The sequence below is a fragment of the Euprymna scolopes genome, chromosome 44 (genome assembly GCF_053919585.1).
Source record: "Euprymna scolopes isolate OS-2025 chromosome 44, ASM5391958v1, whole genome shotgun sequence".
Taxonomy (NCBI): domain Eukaryota; kingdom Metazoa; phylum Mollusca; class Cephalopoda; order Sepiida; family Sepiolidae; genus Euprymna; species Euprymna scolopes.
The window spans coordinates 25,388,316-25,412,800 of NC_136525.1; the positions used below are offsets into that span (position 1 = coordinate 25,388,316).

Sequence of the window (24,485 nt, forward strand, 5' to 3'; positions counted from 1 at the left end):
ACCCGCTACATCAATTGTTTTACTGTGGCAACTGAATTGCTAAGTAATTCTCAAGCAAACTAAAAAGCAAATGGTTCAAATTAGTTACGCTATATCTTCCAATTTGCTCTCTTCATCACTAAAAAGCAGCAAGTCAATTTTTCACAGGACGTGTGAAATCAAAATACCTTCCAACCAATAAAATCGTTTTAAACTGTAAAAATAACAATCCTGTGTCAGATTAACTAGTCGATGCAAACTTAGGAAGTCCTATAAAACAATGGATTCGTGAACAGAATTTCAGAGTTCTCCATATAATATATAAAAGTGAAACTGCATAGCTTGTTTCATCATTATCTCTTAAGTTGCTTCATTTTAAGTCTATCCGTTCTCCGTATTGTATTGTCTCCTATAAACGTAAATTCAGGTTTTCTCGCTTTCATTCGCCATATCCCATTGTTAAATTAGCACTTGTTAACTGGTCACCCATTCATATAGGATTCATATTTTTATCAGTCTTTTTCATTCGCTAATTTCGGATGTAATGTAACTACATACATTGTTAGCACTGTTCTTGACACTTTTCAAAGACGTTACTATTGCTAAAATACACTACCTGCAGCCAGCATTATACTATATCTATTAATCTGAGAAGTCTCGTTTATTCTATCGGTATCTCTTGTTCTACACATAATATATTGTGGATAACATTGCACCTCAATAAATGGAAATTAGTTTGTCAGAAGCAAAGTTTAATTTGTTGACTGGGAAATTATGTTCAATATTGAAAATCTGACAAGATAACTTTATATATTAGATAAGTTTTTCTTTTTTCTTGTAGAAATATTTAACTCGCCAATTCCACCGAATAAAGGTACAAATTGAAGGAAACGAAAAGTAATAGTATCGCAAGGTTACACCATATATTTGTATTTTTCTAACAGCGGAGAAACCAACAGATAAATCGAATCTCTGGCAGCAGCCATTCCTTGAAATAGAGATGAAGAGTTTTTTTTTGGTTTTTATTTTTATATCTCCGAGGCATTTCTGTTGGAAGAGCTTTTTGTGTCCTGTTTTTGTGGAGAATCTGATGAGCGTAAATAACTTTGGATAAACATGTTGAAGAATGGAATAAAGGAAAAAAAAAATTCTTTTACCTAAAATGTTTGTCTGGTAATTCCACTTAAAAGTACAGCTAAAAAAATGCAAACCATTCATATCAAAATTTCAAAATCTTCTATACCAGTAAAACTAGTTGTACCTGCCCAACAGTCAAGGATAGAAGTAGTCAATTGCAAACATTATAAAAAAAAAATAAAAAAAGACTGGAATCAAGATGTATTTCCCAATATGGGAGCCACATTTCCCCCTGGTTGTGACTGAAAAAAAAAAAAAATCTCAGGAAAAAGACATTGAATGTACATATGGGAGTAAGAAATCATAAAATAATTCTTTGATGAAACAAAAGTCATCTAACTCCTCTACCCCGATTATGAATGATTTCAATTCTTAGCTTTTACGGTAAAATGAACATTTTCAGTTTTCAGAGAGAACTGTCTTAAAAGGAAAAAAAATGGAAATGCAAGACAGTAAGAAGAGAAAAAAAAAACAGAAAAAAAGAAAGAAATAAAGTGAGAGATTAAAAGGGAGGAAAGGAAATAAAATCCAGCCAAATAATGACAAAAAAAAAAATAAGGAAGCAAGGCTCTAATTATTATTTTTTTTTAACTCATGTTCACTCCTTACAAAGTATATCGCCACTTGGACGTAAGGGGGCTACTATTAGGGGCCATATCTAGGAAAGATTAACAAGATATTTGTTTATGTTGCTTTTGTTTGACAGCATATCAACCATTTTTGGATTATTTAATATTCATTTTTGAAAAAAAGTTTTATGCTTCAAATATTTATTCATGGTGTTTGATTTGATTGTTTTGTAGAAAAAAATTATTTTTATTTTTAACTTTGCAGATTATGACTGAGTTTTCAAAGAAAAAAGAAAATATTAATGTTTAGTGCATTTTTGATCAGGAATATTCAAACAACCTGATCTGGTAGCACCAGGTGCTTTAACAAGTTCTAATGATTGGAAAAAATAAGGGTTTTCTGATTAAAATAAAGGCAGATTTCGACCAAAAAGTGAAGAACCTTGGGAGACTTAGCAATTTAAGAAATCTGCATTTCTGGATTATAACAAAAGCATAATTCACAAAAAAAATTGGAGAACTCGTTAGTGTAATTTACATTCTTTTTCACATGTTTCTCTGTTCTTTTTTAAAATGTTTGCAACTCTTTACGGACGAATATATAGTTATGTCCCTTAAAAAAAAAACTGCCAATTTAAAACTATTTCCGACTCGAACAAAGTATTTTCTGGAAGGATTTCAATAAAATTACATTTTATTCTTTAAATAGCATGCGGTAACAATTGACAAGAAAAACTAATGGATCAGAATACAATATTCATTGTGTAGGAAAAACGCTATTGATGAAATAAAAGTAGAAACAAACTTGCTGTACTTAATACATAAAAAGGACATAACTTTGTATTCATCCATGAAGATTTATGTATCTTTTTAAGTTGGCTGCCATTTAAAAATAAATCCAACTTTGACAAAGTATTTTATGAAAGGAATTAAATTGAATTACATTTTATTCTTAATATGCGGCAACAATCTAGAAAGAAAAAAACTAATGAAACAGAATTAAATATTAATTTCCTGGGGATAAAGCTTTTGATTATAAAGAAACCATAAAGAGACTGACTTTAGAAATAAATAGAAGAAAGAATTACACCCCCTCGTTTTTAAGGTGAGCATTTGAAAATAATTTGAATGAATAGAGAAACTTGGTTACATTTTTGTAAACATCTTTGCAATTTTAATTTGAAAGTTTAGAAGACCGAATAATGTTATTTATTTTTTATTAAAACACTTTTTAGGGGGGGGGGTCTAAGACTTTCGTTGTAAAAACTTATTCATAAAAGAATAGTTTGTACTTCTTTTTTCTCTTCATTTTGTTGGTGATATTAACCCGAAGTGTCGACTCCTTTTAAAGAGAGGAATGTATACATCCATTCTCACTGACAGTTGGTGTGAAATCTGACCAATGTACATTGTGTTTGGCGCAAATATTAAATATAGGAAGTTGGTGACATCTTTGAAAACATTTTTACATAAGTTTAATTTAAAAATTTAGAAAACCGAAAAATGTTATATAATTTTTTATTAAATGATTAAAATAATTTTTTTTATTTTTGTGTAGAAATATTCATTGTTAAAATGATGAATGGAAGAAATATTTTCTGAAAATAATTACATCTTATTTTCTGAACAACATGAGCCAACGATTCACAAGAAAAACTGACAAATCAGAATTGAATATAAATTTTGTATTAAGAAAACTATCCACAATAAACAAACTGATTGTACTTTATATATTAGATTATTAGGTTTTATGTGTGGGTGTGTGTGTGTGCGCGCATATAACAGGAAATAAGTTTCCATCAGAGTCAACGGTGTACTCAGATGTCAGTTCGACCCTGTATTCCAGAAACAGAGGTGACGTCACATAGCTAAGAGGTGGGGGGAGTAGGTATAGAAATTTCTATTGGAAGTCCCAGAACGAACCACATGGATAGATAATATTGAAAATAAACTGAGAGGCCAATATTATATAATAATTACTACACTAAAAAAGATGGGAACCTTCCCCCCCTCTCCTGGGGAAGGAGTGAGAGGGAGAAAAAATTGGATACAGTGAGAGGGAGAATCTTCTCCTGAGGTAACAAAGAAAGTGGGTTTGGAAAGGACCGAACAATACCAGATTGCCTTGCTAAATTATCAATACAATATAATCAACTGCATTTTGTAGTTAACAGACACCATTTTGCTTGCCACCAGTTTCCATGTCGTTTTCAAACAGACCTTGAACTTAAGGGTTGAAAATGCTTAGATTTAATAATAGAGCCAACCCAAAAACATTTTAATTCAAAAATGCATTTAGAAGTTTTTTTTCTTTTTCTACACAATTATTATCAGGAACGGTCAAGAAGAAGAGATACAGTATTTCATGATTATTTCTTTGTGTTATTCTGACACAATTTCAAGTGCTCCGATTATGGGAGGAGTGGACACAAGGACTGGATTAAGATCTTGTGATTTATGATTGCTCTAATAACAACGCACACATTTTGTGATTTGTGTGACATTTAATACAACACATAACTTCGATTATATTTTTTTAAAAGACTATCGAAAATTGAATTAAAAAAACTCCCGAGCAACATTGGATAGGTCGGTGAAAGTCACCGATGAATCACCATCATATTTAGTTTAATTAACATGCAGGCATGTGTTGGACACCTTTTAGAAACTGACTTTCAAACTAACCAACCTATGATCAGATCTTTATTCTATTCCAGCTCAAATTTATCCTTATCACTTCTTCAACCTTTCCCTGCAAACTAACCTTACTACCTCAACTGTTCTTCAGCTACTAAATCCCATCTATTCTTTCAACTTGGCCATACCATCAAGTTTTCCCGTTTTGCATACATATACTGTACAGATTTGTCCTTTCTCTGAGGTCAACAGATCTAATCCTGTCTTTAAGAATCACATACATCCCTCGATCAGTTGATACCATTCACTGAACGCAAGTAAAATGCATAAAATATATCACATATGGATGGTTACAGACAAATCTCCTTAACTGAAGACAGACTAGTGGACTAGCACAGTGGTTGCTCAAGCCATCTGTTCTATATAACAAACCTTGAATAAGCACTAGTTCCATTAGCTGCAGATATCAGAGTCAAGGATCAGCTTGGCTATGTCCAACCCTTACAACAAGGAAAAAAAAAAAAAAAACGACTACAATTATGGACCAAAAGCTAAGGAATAACCCCCCCCCAACTACTGACATGGGAATTCCCTCTTCTGAAGCACTTTGCCTGGCTCAGAACCATCATGGGTCCAGTGGAAGAAACTGAGAACAAGAATGGGACAATCAAAAGTGCTATGTCCAAACAGAGCTTCAAAATTGACCCAACCATCTGTAAATAACGAAAAGACCATACAATGCAGCACTCGTTTGTTTACCAGTTTCTAATTGTCCATTGTCCGTTGACTGATATCACAGCACTGCATTTCTAAAATTCCTAATCATGTTTTAATAATTCTCAAACTTTGTTTAATCATTCCGAGTCTTCATTAATACTTTATGCTAAATCACATATCTCCCATTTATTGTGTTGCACAAACATTGACATTCAAACTAATTGACTTAACTATATTTCAAACATTTTTTTCTTCACAGAGGATCCTTATTAACCATTCACCAAAAATGTCACCAAAATTAAGTGATGGTGAGAATAGTAAAAACTTTGATGATGTAAACACTCACCTGACAGTATATAAATGTACCGCTAGTAAAACTGGAGACAGACTAGTGTACCGTCACAGTGGTTGCTCAGGCCATCTATTCAGTGTAACAAAACCTTAAATAAGCACTAGTCTCATCAACTACAGATATGAGATGGAAAATTGCCAGCCAAGTAGAAATCATTAAGGTTACCAATGATAAATGCCATCTCTTTCATGGCCAATGACTAAATTTAAGGAGAAGCTTCCTCAGCCATGTCAAACCTCTAGCAACATCTCAGGAAGAGACCAGACAGCAGCTGTGGGCTAGAATAAAAAAATAATGTCCCTACTCCACTGCCTCCCTATTTCTGAAGCTCTACTTTCTGGCTCAAAAGCTTGTTAGATTCAGTGGAATCTTTATAAGAATGGGAATGGAGTAAAGAAAAGATGTTATGGCCAGAGGAAGGCTATAAAAGTGACTTGAATGTGAAAAGGAGGACCATACGAAGCAGTACTGCCTTCTCTGCTCTATTATCCAATCAACGTAATTCGAACGATATAACGAAATACAAAAATAATGCAAAGGACTGTAAGGAAGTGGGGAAACTTGTATGATCAAATGCTTGAAAGACATGCAAAGCTTCTGAGAATGAAGCTTAATTTTTACTGGCAATGATCCAATTTTGAATACCCAAAGTGATTCAAATGAATACCCAAAGTGATTCAAATGAATACCCAAAGTGATTCAAATGAATACCCAAAGTGATTCAAATGAATACCCAAAGTGATTCAAATGAATACCCAAAGTGATTCAAATGAATACCCAAAGTGATTCAAATGAATGCAAAAAAAATGCCTCCAATTGCTATTTCCTTTCTTTGCTTTATTACAATTCACTTTCAGAGACAAGTTAGCTTTTACGAGCACTGAAAGTATTTTCAACGAATAAAAATAATTTCAAACTCCAAAAGTAACAAGCTTATGTCATAGGTCAAACTGCAAGACTCCTAAACATATGCTCAACACGATACCCCTGTGCATTTGACCGGGGGGGGGTGAAGCAAATCAAAACTAAATGAAGAAAGAGATTAGCAATTAGAATCATTTGCTTTTGAACATTTGTTCAAATTATTTTGGAAAGAAAAAACTATTAGAGTAGAAGGCATTCCAGCATATAGGAATCTAAGCAGTGGAAAAGGGATTTGTAGCTTGTTGAGCTGGTCAGGAGTATAGACATCGAGGGGGCACAAGTGTTATAAGTTCATCAGAGCACATTCTATTAAAGTACTTTTAAAATAGACACAAAAATGCAACATTGTGGCGATGGGACAAAGGTTGAAGCTTGGCTGATAGTGTGGGACCTGTGGGTATGTGTGCTTATTTTTGATGATAATGATGATGAATTACCACTTGGGTAATTTTCAAGAATTCATTGGCATCCTTACATTGCAGCCTCTGAAGTTGATCATATTCTGATGATGCGGAATTATTCGCTCCTACAGTGTTTATGCATGAAATTATTTACACGATTATTCTATCAACATTTAGAAATAACAATGCTGTGAAAAATCGACCATTATTTTTATTGGGATTTCCAACTGCAGTGCAGAAGAATAAAAATGCAGAGATGCTGTGTTTGCACAATTTATTTTATCACCTATTTTTATTTATTTCTGTTCGTTGAATAACATCCATGTCAGTAACATCTTGGAGGTAACACTGGCTAGATGGTTAAACCGCAACACTTTCACTTAGGTATGTTGGGAACCTTCATGTGGTTCCCCCTGTAAATACGCAATGTATTTTAGGAAGAATTCTTACTAGAAAGATAAAGGAAATAAATACTAACAATAATCATCCAATTTCATACGAAATGAATAAATGATGTTTAAGAGGGAGGTGACAGTGACTAAGTGGGACTGACACTTTGGATATGCCAAGTTGGAATCAAATTCATTACATAGAAACACATTCACTTAGGGATGTTGGCAACCTTCACATGGGCCTTCTCATAAGTACTCAATGTTTTTCTACTAATATCTGTAGTTTCCGTATTGAGTTTTCTTGATGGGACTAAAACTTTGACAACACATGTAGTGAACCACTGTACACGCACAATAGATGGATAGGATTTGAATTCAATGCATCCAATTCCGTCGTCCACAACAATCAAATTGTTTTGTGGTCTATGGCTAGAAATAATGTTGCTGCTTATCAGTGAGCAGCTCACATGAAGCACCTTTGGCTTTTTCTATTTATGGAAATATTTTGGTGGCTTTTTAAATTGTTTTTCATTCAAAATGTTTACTCAGACGTGGCGGAGACAAGTAGGGTTGGCGATACTAGGCGATCGCCTAGGGCACCAACATCTGAAGGTAACACAAATTTAAGAATAACTTGAATGAAATTAAAACTAAAGAGAAAAACTTTGCAGACAGTGAGGTCAAGGGTCAGAGCAGAAGACAAAGATAGATGAACAGTAGCAAAAAAACTGCTTTCGTTTTTTCATATTTTTTATTTGTTTTTTTTGAGTGGACCACTGCGGTTTAAAAAAAAAAAAAAAAAAAAAAAAAAAAAATCGAAAATAACATGGCACACATGGAATTATAATAGAATTCACAATTTTTCTTCAAGCCAACCATATTTGGTAGAAATTTCAGTCACACATGCTCAACAGTTTACTTTTAGTAGTGTTTGATAAGCACATTGCAATAAAATGTTCAAAAAATTACCAATAACCAACTCCTCTCTTGGTAGTGTCCTGATTTTGAGTGTGATGACCATCTTCAGTTTAAGAAAAAACTGAAGATTGTTTTTTATATCTTTGAGACAACCACACAGATAAAAATATAGGTGTTTAATGTCCAATTAATTAAGCTATTCCAGGATCACACTTAATGAGATTATCACCAAAGTGTCCTTGCATATCATTAAATGGCTTTAAAACAAAGACTGTTGGACATTCATAATTGAAATTTGGTGGACAAGTAAAACATAGATCAAAGTTTATTTTCTATCAAATATGGTTGAATTGCAGAAAGGATTATGAATTTTAATTATGATTTCATAGGTGCCATTTTTTTTTTGAAGGAGAGAGTATCCTAATTGTAAACTTATGTTCAAAAAATATTTAAAAAATGCACAAATGGAATAATAAAATTCAATTTTTTCTTCAATCCACCCATATTTGGTATAAATAAACTACAACATATGTCCGACTTGTCCACCAAGTTTCAGTCAAGAATCTCCAACAGTCTTTGTATTATTTTAACTAACCCCTTTATTTAATTCATGGATGTAGAGTGTTCTCAATCTGTTAACTAGTTAAATTATGTTATTCTACAAACAATATTTGACACTACTACAATGTCATAGCTGTGAATATCACAATCGAGATGAGAATAGTAGTCCGAATAATCCAAACATATAAAAACATTATGTAATCAATTATTTTTATAGAAAATAATTTACCTAAATGCTAGATGGGATTCATAGTTCCTATTGATAGTGCGATGTCCTCCTACATCTATATAATGCACTTGCCTAAAGACATTTCGTGACTAGACCTAGTAAGATTTGAAACCGAACCCTAGTGACACATGCATGACTTTCTACCAGTGATGAGTGAGTTTTGTTTAAAAGCATTTTAACTTCTGGGGGCCATGAAAAGGTCTTATTTATTTTATTTATTATGGTATGGTATTTTATTACATTTTTCATTTGTTATATTTTGTTGAGGCGATTAGCATGAAATTTATTATTTCTTATAGAATACATGCTTAGTTGGTTAATTTTACAGCATATCAACCCCTTTCAGGTTATTTAGTGGTGAATACAATCATTTTGGTAAAAGATTTTATGCGTCAAGTTCTTTATATCCTCAAATATTTATTCATGTGTTTGGTTTAGTTGTTTTGTAGTAGAAAATTGTTTTTGATTTCGCCGAACATGATTGAGTTTTGCAAAAGCAAAGGAGCAGGAGTTGGGTTTTACGAAAAATCAATCGCAGTGGGTCATTCTATGCCAGATATGGTTTGTATATGTATATGATTTGCATAATCTAAAAATAAATAGTTTGTCACACAATTTCATTGTATTTTTTTTGTTATTTCTTTTCATTTGACTAAGATCTTCTGTTCTTGAGTATTTGTTTGTGGTGTTTTGATATTTTTTTTTTCTTTTTTTTTTTGCAGAAAGATAAAAGTTTGAATTTTATCCTATGAAAAGCAGAATAAAATAAAACTTTCTATTTTTAATAGAATTTTAAATTTTCCCCCAAAAGACACTGCCATTTCTGTCTCAATAGATAACATTTAAATATTTTTTTAAAAGGCTTTTGAATCAATTAAATTTTTTTATTTATTTAAACAAGATTTAGAATGATTTGCTATAAGAATATGCAAAAAAATTATAATATAAGTACCGGAATTTAAAATAATTCTATCTTCTAGCTCCCTCTATAGATTTTGCATGGCAAAATTAAATCCAAAATGTAATGATAGTTTGGAAGAAACTATGGTAGCCTTTACAGAACTAAGTGAAGTTCATTTAGTCCTGTAAATTTCCATGTATTTTTACCGTTTGTTTCGACAATTAAGTGAAGAATCAACTTTTTAAGGGTTTAATTCTTTTTTCCATAAGCGATATATATATATATATATATATATATATATATATATATATATACTCGGGTTTTTTTTATATTCAAAAGTAATGGACTAATGAATTCAACGAGGTTGTTAGATAGTGCTCAATAAAAAGAGCTGATAATACTTGTTTATTGTTATATAAACATGCTCACATCCCGCTGCTACAAATAGCCACTTGTTTCAATCAAACAACAGATATCATCAGGCAGCGACTTGACTATTCAAAAGTTCAATGAATAATGGATTTTTATTTTAGGTAGGAACTCTTTAGAAGTTGGAGTTAAAAAACTTAAAACACAGGACTTTAATTAAATAAAAAAGTAAAAAGGGAGAGGCAATTTAAATAAAGTTAAAAGATTACAATGGGGAGAGAGTGATTGAGAAGAGAAAAAAGGAATAGAGACAGAAATAGAGAAAGAAAATATAGAGAAAACAAAATAGAGAGAAAAAGAAGAGAGAATATATATATATATATATATATATATATATATATATATATATATATATATATATATATATATATACACACACACATATACACACACATATATATATATATATATGCATATATATATATATGATATGGAGAAGAAAAGAAAAAAGAAATAAATGGTTATAATAAAGAGAATAAGAACTAGAAGGAAAAGGAAAGAATAATGAGATCTAGTTAAATAGAGAAAGAGAGAAAGTAAGAATTTGACAGTATATAGAAAAAGAAAAAATCTGCGTGTCAACCAATTTATGAACAATTATACAATTCAGTAATGAAACATATTATTACAAATACAAACAGAAGATACAATCCAAGCGTCAGAAATGAACGTGTCAAAAAAGGCAGTGAATGTATTCGGCTAGCATATTTATCCTCTTACATACGTCCACGAGTAAAATCAACGCAATTCAAACATACGTCTACCATTAATTAGGCCCTTTATGCTAAATGATATAAGTTTAAAGTTTTCGCGTTTTTATTAGATAAATATATGAATAAAAGAAGAAAATAATGATAAAACAATATTAAAATTATTATTAATAACAATAAACATAATAGTAATGATAATAGTAATAATAATAATAATAATAATAAAAATAATAATAATAATAATAAAAACAGAATAAAATTAATATTTATTATCTTTTTAATATAACATATTTAGCCATAAGAGGGGATTAAATAAATTAAATAGGTCCAATAATTATAAATAAAAAACTACTAATATTTATGTATATAAAAAGAATACAATACAAATATATATTTTTTCTTTTTCTTTCTTTTTCTATATACTGTCAAATTCTTACTTTCTCTCTTTCTCTATTTAACTAGATCTCATTATTCTTTCCTTTTCCTTCTAGTTCTTATTCTCTTTATTATAACCATTTATTTCTTTTTTCTTTTCTTCTCCATATCATATATATATATATGCATATATATATATATATATATATATGTGTGTGTGTGTATATGTATATATATATATATATATATATATATTTTCTCTCTTCTTTTTCTCTCTATTTTGTTTTCTCTATATTTTCTTTCTCTATTTCTGTCTCTATTCCTTTTTTCTCTTCTCAATCACTCTCTCCCCATTGTAATCTTTTAACTTTATTTAAATTGCCTCTCCCTTTTTACTTTTTTATTTAATTAAAGTCCTGTGTTTTAAGTTTTTTAACTCCAACTTCTAAAGAGTTCCTACCTAAAATAAAAATCCATTATTCATTGAACTTTTGAATAGTCAAGTCGCTGCCTGATGATATCTGTTGTTTGATTGAAACAAGTGGCTATTTGTAGCAGCGGGATATGAGCATGTTTATATAACAATAAACAAGTATATATATATATATAGCAATATATATTTGTGATCTACATAACCCCCGAAGTGAAGCAACCATGAGGCTGGCCAGTATCAGATGGATGACACTTTTAGGAATGCTAGGTGCTGTATGTGTTGGAGATAACTCCTGCATCTAGTATCACGCTTGGTCGTCTTGCCATCAGGGCCAAGTGTTTCTGGATTAGAGTGTGGTAAATGAAAAAATTCCCCCACACTTTAAACTAAGTCAAGCGCAAGTCACAGCAAAAAGGAAAAGGGGGGATAACTGTTTGTAAATATGAACAACTGTTTGTAGGCCTTTATGGTTTACCATAGGTGAGGTATATCACATAACATCAAATTGCTGAAAGAAAATATCGTATTCTTAGCAAAATGCGCAATTATTTATAGATTTTTTTCTTTTTGGTATCGATTCAAAGCATTTTCTATTTAATAGTGTATTAGCAATATTGGATTTACTAAAAGAAAGTTATTAATTTACTTTTCAGATTGAAAAGCGTTTTTCGTTAAAAAAAAAAAAAAAAAAAAAATGAAAAAAATTTTTTTTTTTAATTTTGCTAATCTGAAAGAATTATTAACATATTCAATGAATTTCACACTTCAAATCAAAGATAAAAATTGAATACATTCAAAATTCACATTTTCAACTTTAAAATCTGATACGTGCATAGTTTTTTTTTTTTTTTTCTCGTTTGTTCGTTTTATTTACAATCCTCATAATATATTTTGTTTAGTTTCAGCTAATTATTTTAAGCATATTTGTAACCACAAATAAAGAGTGGGGGGTGTAGGCAAATATATATATATATCTCTCTCAATTATCAAAAAAAGTACAATGTAAAGATCATTGTTCACTTAATAACTGTTGAGAATTTCGTATTAATTGGATAATTACTTGATTTTTGGTAGATTTTTAAAGAGAGACTCCATCAAAAAATACTCCCTCCTTCCGTTTTGGCCGTGATTAATTAAATGTGAGGATGTATGTATTAGTGTTGAATTTAAATCTGTTACAAATTGTACTTTTTTTTTTTTTTACCCGGGGGTCACCACTTATTAAGGCCTGGAGGCCACTCAGGGATAAGGGTTATTGCGTGTACAGTAATCAATGAGATAGTATTGTAGTAATCATTAGTATTGGAGATTTGATAGAGTGTCTTAAGGGGGCGGTTTGTAAGGAATTTATGTTGGATTTGAAGACATCCAAGTTGTAGTCAGGTGGGAAGCAGGTGAATGGAAGAGAGTTCCATAATCGTGCACTTCTGAGAAAGAAGCTCTGCTCATGGGATCTACGTTTGGATTTAGGCACAGATAAAGAGTGGGGAAAATTATTGACAGTAGTTTCAGCCAGATGGGTGTTTCTCGTGAAAGATTGTCAAGGGGGGGGGGGATGAGAGATTGGAGCTCAGACGAACACTTGCCATGGAAATAACGATAAAACAAATACAGGCTCGCAACGTCTCTTCTGTGGGAGAGAGGCTGCAAGGAAAAAAAAAATGGCATCCCCCCACCAAACCACAAAGTCTATTTTGTACTATGTCAAGGAAGGATAGGCTGTTTTTAGCATCTCCTGCCCAGATGTGGCAGCAGTACTCCATCCTTCGACGTACTTGGCTTTTATACAGAATTGCATCAGTAGTGAGATCTTCTGGAGCGGTAGAAGGATCCCACCATTTTCCCAGCGTCCCTGGCAACAGATTTGATGTACGTGTTCCATTTCAGATCAGGAGTAAAGGTCAAACCCAGAAGCTTGTCAAAACATGGAGCCTTCCCAAGACGATAGGCAGATAGATAGAGGGAGGCAGATAGATAAACCAATAACTGAATAAATGCTTTCTACCCGGCGTTGCCCAGCGATTACATAACATCTTCCCTTATCTTGTCGTTTAGTCTCCACATTCCATGGACAAGGTTTCTAACAAAAGGGGAAGAATTACTGCTTTCTGAATCGAAATGTACATATTGAACATTTATCGTTGGCTAGTTTTTGATCTTGAAGTGGTATTTTTTTTTTACTTCCTTACTTCAAGTGGCTTCATGCTTTGTCTAGAGAGATTTCCACAAAAAAACACTACAAGTAGAGAATGTCATACTAAAGTGCTGTAACTCTTTGCGCTGGTCATGACGATGATAAAAGCTTGGGCCTACTCTGATTAGTCTCATCATTCTTGCTTCCATTATTTTGTTTTTTTAGTCCTTCCATTCTCTGAACAATATTTTTGATAAAGAGGAGAATTTCTGCTTTATCCATCTAACATTTATTGTTGACTAGTATTTGATCTTGAAATAGATTTTTTTTTTTTTATTATTTATTTTAGCTCCTATAGTGATTTCTATAGAAATAAAAACTAAAAAAAAAAACAAAAAAAAAAAACAAAGGTTCAACCGGAAGAACTGAAACTTTTCAAACGAAACCAGATTTTAAATAAACACTTAGAATGAAAGAATGCGTTTTACCTACCTTTTGTATATATAGAAATATTATCGATGCCATGGTCCTCTTCTTTCATAAATTTAAAGAAGTCTCCCACAGTATGTGATATTGGCTTCAACACGAATTCACACGTTTCTTGGCGAGAAGGTAAAGGCACTGAAAACACAGGTAAGCCGTCTCTGTACCGCAAACTAGCATCTGAAAGAAGAAGACGTTCAAATATTAAAGCAATAAAATATTATGCCTTATTGAAGGCGAGCAGGACTACCTGATGTCAGGGAGCATTAATCACAAAATACATGAGTTCAAAAGCGTTTAACAGCTTTCTTTTAAAACTCTTGTCTCTTTTCATTTTCTTCTAACTGCTTTTCTATTTCTTTCTCCAACTCTCGCCAACCAACCCAAACTCTCTCTTCCTCTGACTGATCGAGAAAGAAAAAGAAAAAAGCTAACTGAATGACGGTTTAATCTAGTGTCAGTGTTCTTTTTTAAACAACTAACGATAAGAATGGAAAAAAAAATAATTTTTTCTTTCCTGTTTACTCTCATGCCTTAATTTGGTCCTTGGTGATTCCAATGGAATGAATAGAATTTTTTTTTTAACATATCTAAGTTGCAACTCAGCCTGAATCCAACATGGGAACGATTGTAAATGTATCTGGAGTAGTTTAAGACTTTAGCCAGACACAAACCCATGCACAAAAATATGCTTTTTCTTTATATCTAAAACTAGTTCTTAGGTCAGTAGATGTTCAGGTTGACTGCATTTTTATTGTTAACAATTATTCACCCCATTGCCACCAAGATGTCAGGGACTACTGTGAATTAAGGGTCATACATAGAGGGACATCTTAAGAGAAATTATACAGTAAGATGTTTTGTTCACATTACATTTAAATTGTTGCATGTTGATAAAGTTAGAAAAATAAGGAGGAAAAAAGGAATTTCAGAGTCCAGTTGCTTGAAAGAAGATATTAAAGTAGAAAGCCTCTCAGCATCTGGCGATCTCTACATTTAAGGGGTGGGATTTTGTTGGTTGTCAAGTCGATCAAGAGTATTTACACTGAAGGAGATCAAGTGCTTCAAGTTCATGAAATATATTTCATTAAAGTACTTGTACAACAAGTACAGAGATGCAACAATAAAATGTATCGATTTATATTATATCAATATTTGTTAAAAGATTTGATTAGGCTAACTTTCCATGGATAGAAGATTAATACCACTTTTTGTACACTCGAAAATGTCATTTCTAAGTAATTTCTTGAAAATCTTTCATAAAACACAGGCAAAAAACACTGGTCAATAATTACCACGTAAAAAATGGATTGACCTCATTTTTTTATGTATCAACATTACTGTTTGCCATATCTATGGATTATGCATCATGTATAAATTTATGTAAAACAATCTTCAAACAATATTGAAAAACCATTCATTTGCTGAGAAAAACTTCAATATCTTATATTAATGCGTAATAAACTATCAACTTATTTGAACAGAGCTCTAATTGAGTGATGCTGTACTGATAGTTATCGCTGTCATTTTCAAAGTTATATTTCTGCATATTTTCGTTAGTAGTAGTAGTAATATCATTAATAACAGCCGCAGAAGATAACCCAATTAAAAGCAACTATATCAAAGCAAAAATTGACAAGACACAAGAAAACAAACTATATTGCATAAGTATACTGGAAACTATGCAAACAACTGCATCTTGACCACCTGGACGAATAGTACACATACAAACCAGTAGCAACGCTTGAAAGCAGAAACCATAAAATCCTATGCGACAAACAGATAAACCCATCCAAACAAGGAGACCAGATGCCAATAATTTGCAAGACGGAAAAATCCTGCCAGACCACAGGGCGAATATCATGGAGAGAGATGCAAAGCAAATACACTGAATTGGCTAGAGAGATGAAATGGATATAGAAGATGTAGATAATTGTAGGAGCACTAGAAACAATCCCCGAAAAATTCAGAGAAAAGAATTGGAAAAATTGGAATGAGGGGGGGGGCTGAGAATACACAATGACTAGCAATAATGAAAACGCATGAAATATTAAGGAAAACCCTTGAATACAACATGAGCTACAAGCACTAGCCAGCTGTATGGAAACTGCGATGGAAGTGAAACAAAGATGGAGAAACACCACATGGAACCAAGAAAACTGAAACTGTATAATTATACATTATCTCCCCCCCCCCCAAAAAAAATGTAGTGCTCGCATCAACTTGCACCACAAATAATAGAGAAGGGTCGAGGAGGATGGAAAAACTGAGAGAAAGCACTAACCAGACCTCCACTGGACGAATGCAAAGAGAACTGGAACCTTGAGGAGGGGGGGTTATTGCCACACAAATTCCAGTGATGATCAATGGTTATTGCCAGTAAGAAATCAATGATAAACAGCTGTTGTGATGAAGCAAATTCATTTGCAAAGGTTATTGAAAAAAGCAAAGAGTAGTGAAAATTTGGAGAGACTTGTCATTCAGACTCCAGGGAACACCACCAGTTGTCAGTGAGCAATCTCTGATGATAATCCTATTGAGTACAAATCATAACACAGAAGTAACCTATTAATTTTGGTGATTCAAGAATATGTTAAAAAAATATGTCACAGTTTATGAATGTTTGCATGTAATCAAAGTAGAATAGTGATAGATCAGTTTTTAATGAGAAAATCGAGCTTCCTAAAAGAGGGGTAATCTGAATGGGGACAAAAATAAAAATTAGCTCTATCTAAAAGGATTTCGCTTCACTAACTGAGAATCTGGCTTGAGGTAGTTGCTTGTCTAGCCGCACTGATGAGCTGTGAAACAGCGAAACAGTACTGTATGTGGATGAGTGTATATATATTATATATATATTATATATATATATATATATATATATATGCCATAGCTTTGTCTTAATATGAAAGCGATTTAATGCAAAAAAGGACATAGAAGTAACAAGACATTTTTAGTTATGCAAGAAGAATGTGTTAAATGATGTATCAAAGTTTGAGTTTTTGAATGAAATCAAAATAGAATAAATAATGACGGTAGTTATGACTCAACGGGTCATGGGTACGTGTATTAAGTAGCGGATACATATTGGAGACGCATAATACAGAGGATGATAATGGAATTTATATATTGTTTACATCACAATGACAACTGCAACGATTCCTGAGGACTTCATATTATAAATATAGAGCCGAGACATTTATGTAAGAGTTCTTGTTAACATATGTAGAGGGGAGATACATTATTGATGATGGCGGGGACAAATTACTTGGAAAGGGGTTATACAAAGTTCGTTTACGAAATCATAGACAAAACACATTTACCTTTTCCTTTTGATGGAATGACGACAGATGAAGACAACAGTTTACAAATATGATTCTTTATTCAAACTCGCTGAATGATAATGGTCAGGGATTCAAGCCTTCTAATCACAATGCCCCCTCCCCTCCTCGGCTCCAAGAGAATGTCAGCTTCCAGTGTGGCCGACTCGAGCTCTCTCTCACTGTGACTAACTGAACCCTGTCTCAATATATTGGGAATTTCCTTTCTTTATGATGTCAAAGTATGCTTCGCCATGTGAAATTTATTCATGTGGATTTTACCAATGTATGTCGAAACACTTGACAAAGAATTCCCAATATGAATTGTTCAATATCTAACCTATTTGTTAATTATTTCTAAACTAGTAGTGTCCATTCGTTTAACTGACATATTTAATATCCAGTTCTAAAAGAATGAACAATCGACTGCATTCCTAAATAAAATATCTCTCACATAAATAATATTTAGTTATTTGCAAGAATAATGACAATCGTTCTGCATTCCTAGGATTTCAATATTTTTTTAAAACTTTTCTTACTGGGTTCGATTCTAACCTTTTCCAAATATACTTTTTAACTTATCTAGTTTGGCTTCTTACTTACTGGGGTCTGTCCCTTTTTACGTAACAGTCGTAATAAACATCATGAACATTAAAATAATGTAATTTAAAAAATTAATATTTTTTTAATTTTCCAAACTTTGATTAGTTTCATTTCTAGTGGTAAGATTATTAATGCAACTCTTGAACAGGCATAATTGTTTTTTTAAACTCTTATTTACTCAAAACAAGGCATATTGCCACTTGAACGTAAGGAGCTACTATTTGGGAAGATGTCTAGAGGAACACTATGTAGGGAGTTGAGCAGCAAGATGCCTGTTTCACATTACATTTAAATTTCTGCATGTCAGTACAGTCAGAGAAACAGGAGACCGGGACGAAAGGAAAGAAACTATTATGGTAGAAGACGTGAGATTTTGCTACACATCAGATTAGTAAGGGATATTCATGTTGAGGGGGCACAAGTGCTACAAGTTCGTCAAAACACATTCAATTAAAATAATCATAAAACAAGCACGGAGATGCAACATTGCAGCGATAGGACAGAGACCTAGTTAATAATGTGGAACCTATTAACTCTGAGAATGTTTTTGGGCTCTGAGAGAGAGAGAGAGAGAGAGAGAGAGAGACTAGTGGTAGATGTACCAGCCTAGATGTGGCAACAATACTCCATGAGAATAATATTCTCAGGAGCGAGTAGTTTTCTAGCATAAGCAAGAGAGCCTACATTCTTTGCATCAGCCTTGGCAATGCTTTCAGTATATTTGTTCCAATTCATGTTGCTTGTGAATGTTAAGCTGAGGAATTTGAAGAACTGTCAGGTATCGTGTTATTAGCCATGGCAATCCTGGTGCAAAATAAATTGTGCATTTTTATTAGTTCTTACAGTTATGAAGATATTAAAATATGCCTTTACATAAAACCAATCTATGACATAAGTAAAAGGTATTGGATGAGAAAGTTTCGAGAAAATCTATTCATGATTTTACATTAAGTTCTACGGCAGAGAAGACGGCCATGTGAGTGTTACTAAAAATAACTCTTGAAATAGCAGGGTCGCAATTTGATGGCAATTATTGAAACGGCACTGATTTTCACCAGTGCTTTATCGATTGGTTAGATTTTCATTCACAAAATTGAGAAGCGAGGAACGAGAAAGAATTGAAGAATCAAACCAAACATTATCTGCAAATCTATCTGAAAGCACGTACTCAATTTTTCGAAGATTCAAACTTTGATTGCAACAAAAAAATATTGAAGACAAATTTTATGTTGCCATCATCGACACAATACTTACTTTATCACTTGAAGACATGCTTTGTTCTAAACTAGCAGGACTACTTAGCATTGCCTGATGCCATAAAAATCTAAATCAAAGATGTTGAATAATGTTAATGTTCTCACCCCCCACACACATAGAAGAGAAATTTCTTTTGTATGTGAGGAGTGAAAGAAAGAATATAACTTAGGAAGCTTTCAGGCCACTAATGAAAGTGCCAAATAAATTAAGGACATCACCAACGCATTAAAACTAAGTTTCCCCCCACCCCACCTTCTTTGTAAAGAAATGACAATTAAGAAACTATCGGAGTTAGTGGCTTTCATTAATTTTAGTTATTGCAGACTATTATCCTCATCTTTTTTCAAAGAAGAAAGATGAGGATAATAATCTGCAATAATGAATTCCAATTAAAATAATATATATAGCTTTCAATTTGAAAAAAATACCGACTTATTTCCGGGGCGGTATCAATGCATGATAACATTAAAAATCACGTTTGATTCTTGATAACATTCAAGGATACAAGTAACCATTTTAATCTGTTTTTCTAAATTTTTGATATTTTTCTGGAATTGCACTAATTAAAAAAATACCAACTTTGTGGGGGTTTGTTGTGTAATCTAAAGTTTTAGCTGGACATACAGACAACTGCCCTTTAATAAATGTATGTTATTTGGAAAGTACTGTCAGACTTTGACTCATTTTTACACGTTGATTTTTAAATGTTGGAGTATTTCAATAAACAATCTTTTTTAATAGACATCATTCCAAACAAGGCATGAAGCCAGTTAATGTAAGAAACTAAAACAAAATCCCCCCCCCACCAAAAAAAAGATCATGGAAAAAACAGGAGATGCCAATTGACTTTAGCCTTGAAAAGATCAAGGATACAGGTAAGAAGGACAGTCAGCAGGAAGAGAGTTCCACAATCCTGCCGTTCTTGGAAATAAACCACCAGAATAGGAAGCTGTATTACAATGAGGTAGAAAACTAAAGTATTGATGGAGACCACTAGACCAACAAGTCAAACGAGCTGGAACAAAGGAAGCAGGCAATAGATCAGACAATTCAAAATAACACATGCCATAATAGCATTTATAGAAAAGACCAAAATTAGCTACATCACAATTATGTATGCTTAATAATTGATATGTATTCATTTCCAATAATTTCTTTCAAAGCACAATTCTAAAACAGAAAAAGTGTGTATACTTTGTTTGCACAAGTTCAAACGCCATTATAATGCTCACCAACCATTCATTAACAGAGCACAAGTAATCAGAGTATAAAGTGGGTTTATAAATTCTATAATGTTAACACATTTAGTTACAGCTTTAATGTTAAACAAGGGTGCATCAGTGATCAGTCCCTTGATTTCGATTTGTGTTGTAGAAGTATTGTCTAGTGAGTCCCGTACAGGTTGTCTGGAAGAGATTCTGTATGATAATGATTTAACACGTGCACTTGAAACAATGCTAGACCTACTTGAAGGAGTGCTATATAAAGTAAAGGTTTTGGGACTGAATATTAGCAAGAACAAAAGTATAAAGATTGTAGCGTTGGAAAGTTCCCTTAATCAGTTTGTAGAAAGCGAGTCAGTTTTTTTTTTTTTTTGTATGTGTAAGCATTAAATAGACAAGTGCAGTGAAATTACTGGTAGATTGAAAGATGATAACCAGTTTATGTGCAAAAAGTGTAAAACAATGGAGATGAATGAGAACTCAGATACAGAGAAATCATATCTCGTTTAGTAGATCTATTAAGGTTGTCAAGTGCTGTGAGCTTGGTGATACTATCAGAGCACAGAGATAAGTTGGTGCTAATGTGATTGCAAGAGTTAGGAGTTGATGGAGTAAGTTGGGGGAATTATTGCCATTACTAACCAGCAGAGCGTTACCACTGTTGACCAAGGAAAAAGTCTATTAGGCATGTGTATGCAGTGTGATGTATGCAAGAAATGAGAACTCGGATCTGAAGTTTATTTGGATGGCAAGACTATAGAGATTGTTCAAAAGAGGTCATCGCTTATCAAGGCCCAAAGGTCATTTGAGGATAAAGGTTAATAAGTATTAGATGGCCAGTGATGATCAGTAATGGTGGAAATTAAGTATAATTTGATTATTTAAGAGGACAGCTCAACAAGAACTTGTTTACATTGGACTTGGAGATGACCATGTTATAGTCAGCTGGGAAGCAGCACCATAGTATTGTGTTCCACAGAATCGTTTAGGTGATACTATTAGAACACAGGAGCAAGTACAGGGAATTTGTGCCATAAGTAACCAGCAGAGTATTACCACTGTTGATTAAGAGAAGAGTCTATTAGGCATGTGCATGCAGTGTGATGTATGGAAGTTGGTTGTTTTACGGCATATCAACTCTTTTCAGGTTATTTAATGCCGAATCCAAAGATTTTGAAAAATCTTTTTAATAGAATATATTTGTTGTTTTCAAGTCAGTTTCTATTTAACCCATAGTTGGGACCCTAACAGGTCTGAGGTACTACCACTCTGGGTCAGAGTGGACCTGGGAGTAATGGCAATTAAAGGGTGGCTCCACACTCCCCAAAGCCCGCAAGCTGGGGCCTCACCACTGGATATAGTTTAAGGTCATATCCAGGACCTGTATGGAAGTGAAACCTGGCTGGTGATAATTGAGGACATGCGTTGCATGGAAAGAAATGGCATAATGATATGATGAATAGTCCTGATGATGTCAGAGGATGGCCACAGCAATAGAATGAATGAGATTGGGTCATCAGACGTATAACAGTTAAGATAGCAGGTCCTGTTCACAGAAGGCTAAAACACATGGGAGGAAGTGATAAAAATAAACTTGAGAAAAAGCTATAAACACTGCATTTCTTGTCTAATGCTTACACAAAAAAAATTGAGTTATACCTGACTAGTTTTCAGCAAACTGATTAAGGGAACTTTTCTTTTTGAGAACTTTCCAACGCTACAATCCTTATACTTTTGTTCTTGCTAATATTCACTCCCTAACCTTTACTTCATATAGCACTCCTTCAAGTAGGTCTAGCATTGTTTCAAGTGCACGTGCTAAATCATTATCATACAGAATCTCTTCCAGACAACGTGTACGGAACTTACTGGACAATACTTCTACAACACAAATCGAAATCAAGGGACTGATCACTGATGCACCCTTGTTTAACATTAAAGCTGTAACTAAATGTGTTAACATTATAGAATTTATAAACCCACTTTATACTCTGATTACTTGTGCTCTGTTAATGAATGGTTGAGATAGAACCATGCAACGCATGTCATTTGTTATTCGTTTTGGTAAAGCAATGATAATTGAAATCATGAGAAGTTTAAAGTGTCTAAATGAAAGTCCTATTTCTTTTACATATTAGGAAGCTTACGTCAATGGCGATTAAGTTAGTTAGTGTGACCTTTGTCAAAATTCACACTGAGTGCATAATAATCCAGATTTGTAAAACAGAATCGCTTTCAGGGTTGAATGAATGATGGGTGACGAGATCGAACGCCATAGACAAAACAGAGTGATGATAACAAATGATGTCACGTTTTCAGGCAGAGAGAGAATTAAAGTTTTCAGATCAGTCGTTCTGTTAGAAGCCGTGCGAACAAGCTACTGTTAATGATGTAGAAAACGGATAATATAAAGCGAATGTTCGTCTGCATTACTCATTTCAGTAAATTAGAAAGTTTAAGTAAATAAGTAAATACGATAACATTGGTCTCTCTCTCCTAAATCCATTCTCTCCAAATGAAACATTACAGAAAACTCAGAACGTCTCCTTGTGTTACTTTCTTAATGAAAAGAGTTTTATTCATCTTAGTTAAACAGATGAAATTACTTATGAAACCTGGCACCAGAGGGTAATAAAAGATCATATATAAGCACCTCGGACATGTATGTATAAAAACTATTTGTTATAGAAAATGTTACATTTCTGGTGATATGAAAAAAAATCGAAAAAAATTTTTGTTTTAATTTCAAGCCATTTTGATTATCAATAAAAAAACATCTGAAAATAAAAATATTTGAAAAAGACAAAAAAAAAACTAGATTGAAATATGCCATCAATAGTAAACGTAAAATTAAAGACTACAAATATCTGTTAAATGTGTAAGCAAATATATACACAACTAACAAATGTTGGTAATTTTTTTAACAGTTCACATGTCTCCAAATAGAAAACCCAGCGAACGTCTCCTCGTGTTATTTTCTTCATGAAAAGAGTTTTATTAGTCTTAGTCAATCCGATGATATAATAGACAACCATCCACGAAACGTGACAATGAGAAACAGTTGCATCAAACAAGGTGAGAAAATATCTCCTACAAACACTCAGCTCATGTATGCATTAAGATTGCATTTATTATTCAAAATGTTATTTTTGTAGTGGTATCCAGAAATTGAAACAATTTTTTTTTTTAATTTTAAGCAATATTAATTAATAAAAACGCTTTAAATAACAAAGATTTGAAAAAGACAAATAGAAAACTAAATTCAAACAATTTCCATGACTCTTTCTGTGCCTAGAAGCAAATGAATATTAGATGAGCAAAGTTTCTTTACTAGAACGATCCGTCTGGAATACAATACCGTTGGGCTGCTTCCCAGCTAACTGTAACATGGTCGTTTTCAAATAAATAAAGTTCTTGTTGGGTAGTCTTAAGTAATCAATAGGGCTAGGACTACTTAGCATATTCTTTTCATTGTTTTGGCTCTCGAGTGTGTATTCGGCGATATTTTATATGCTTTTGTATAGAGTGATGTGGTTCTCGGCTAATTAACTGTGTCTAGCTGTGTCAGATATACACTAGAGAGTCAAAACAATGAAAAAAAATATGCTGTTGCCATAGCCTTAGTAATCAAACCCTAAGTTCCGTCATTACCAATTATCACAGTGTCTGTTCACTGTCTCTCAACCTTTATTAACCTTTATCCTAGAGTTGCCTTTGGGCCTTGATAAGCAGTGATCCCCTCGACACACATACCTAGCAGAAGAAAAAAAAATGGAATCAACAGTAAACGTAAAATTAAAG

General features: G+C 32.8%; 1 protein-coding gene across 2 annotated transcripts in view; it reads right to left on the minus strand.

Annotated features, from left to right (window-relative positions):
- The window catches only part of LOC145268743 (calcium uniporter protein, mitochondrial-like), a 481,469-nt gene that overhangs the window by 151,869 nt on the left and 305,115 nt on the right, over positions 1-24,485 (minus strand). For both annotated transcript variants that reach the window (XM_080124334.1, XM_080124333.1), the window contains exon 3: positions 14,291-14,461. In XM_080124334.1, the coding sequence (XP_079980460.1) occupies positions 14,291-14,461 (171 nt within the window). The remainder of the gene's footprint in view (positions 1-14,290; positions 14,462-24,485) is intronic.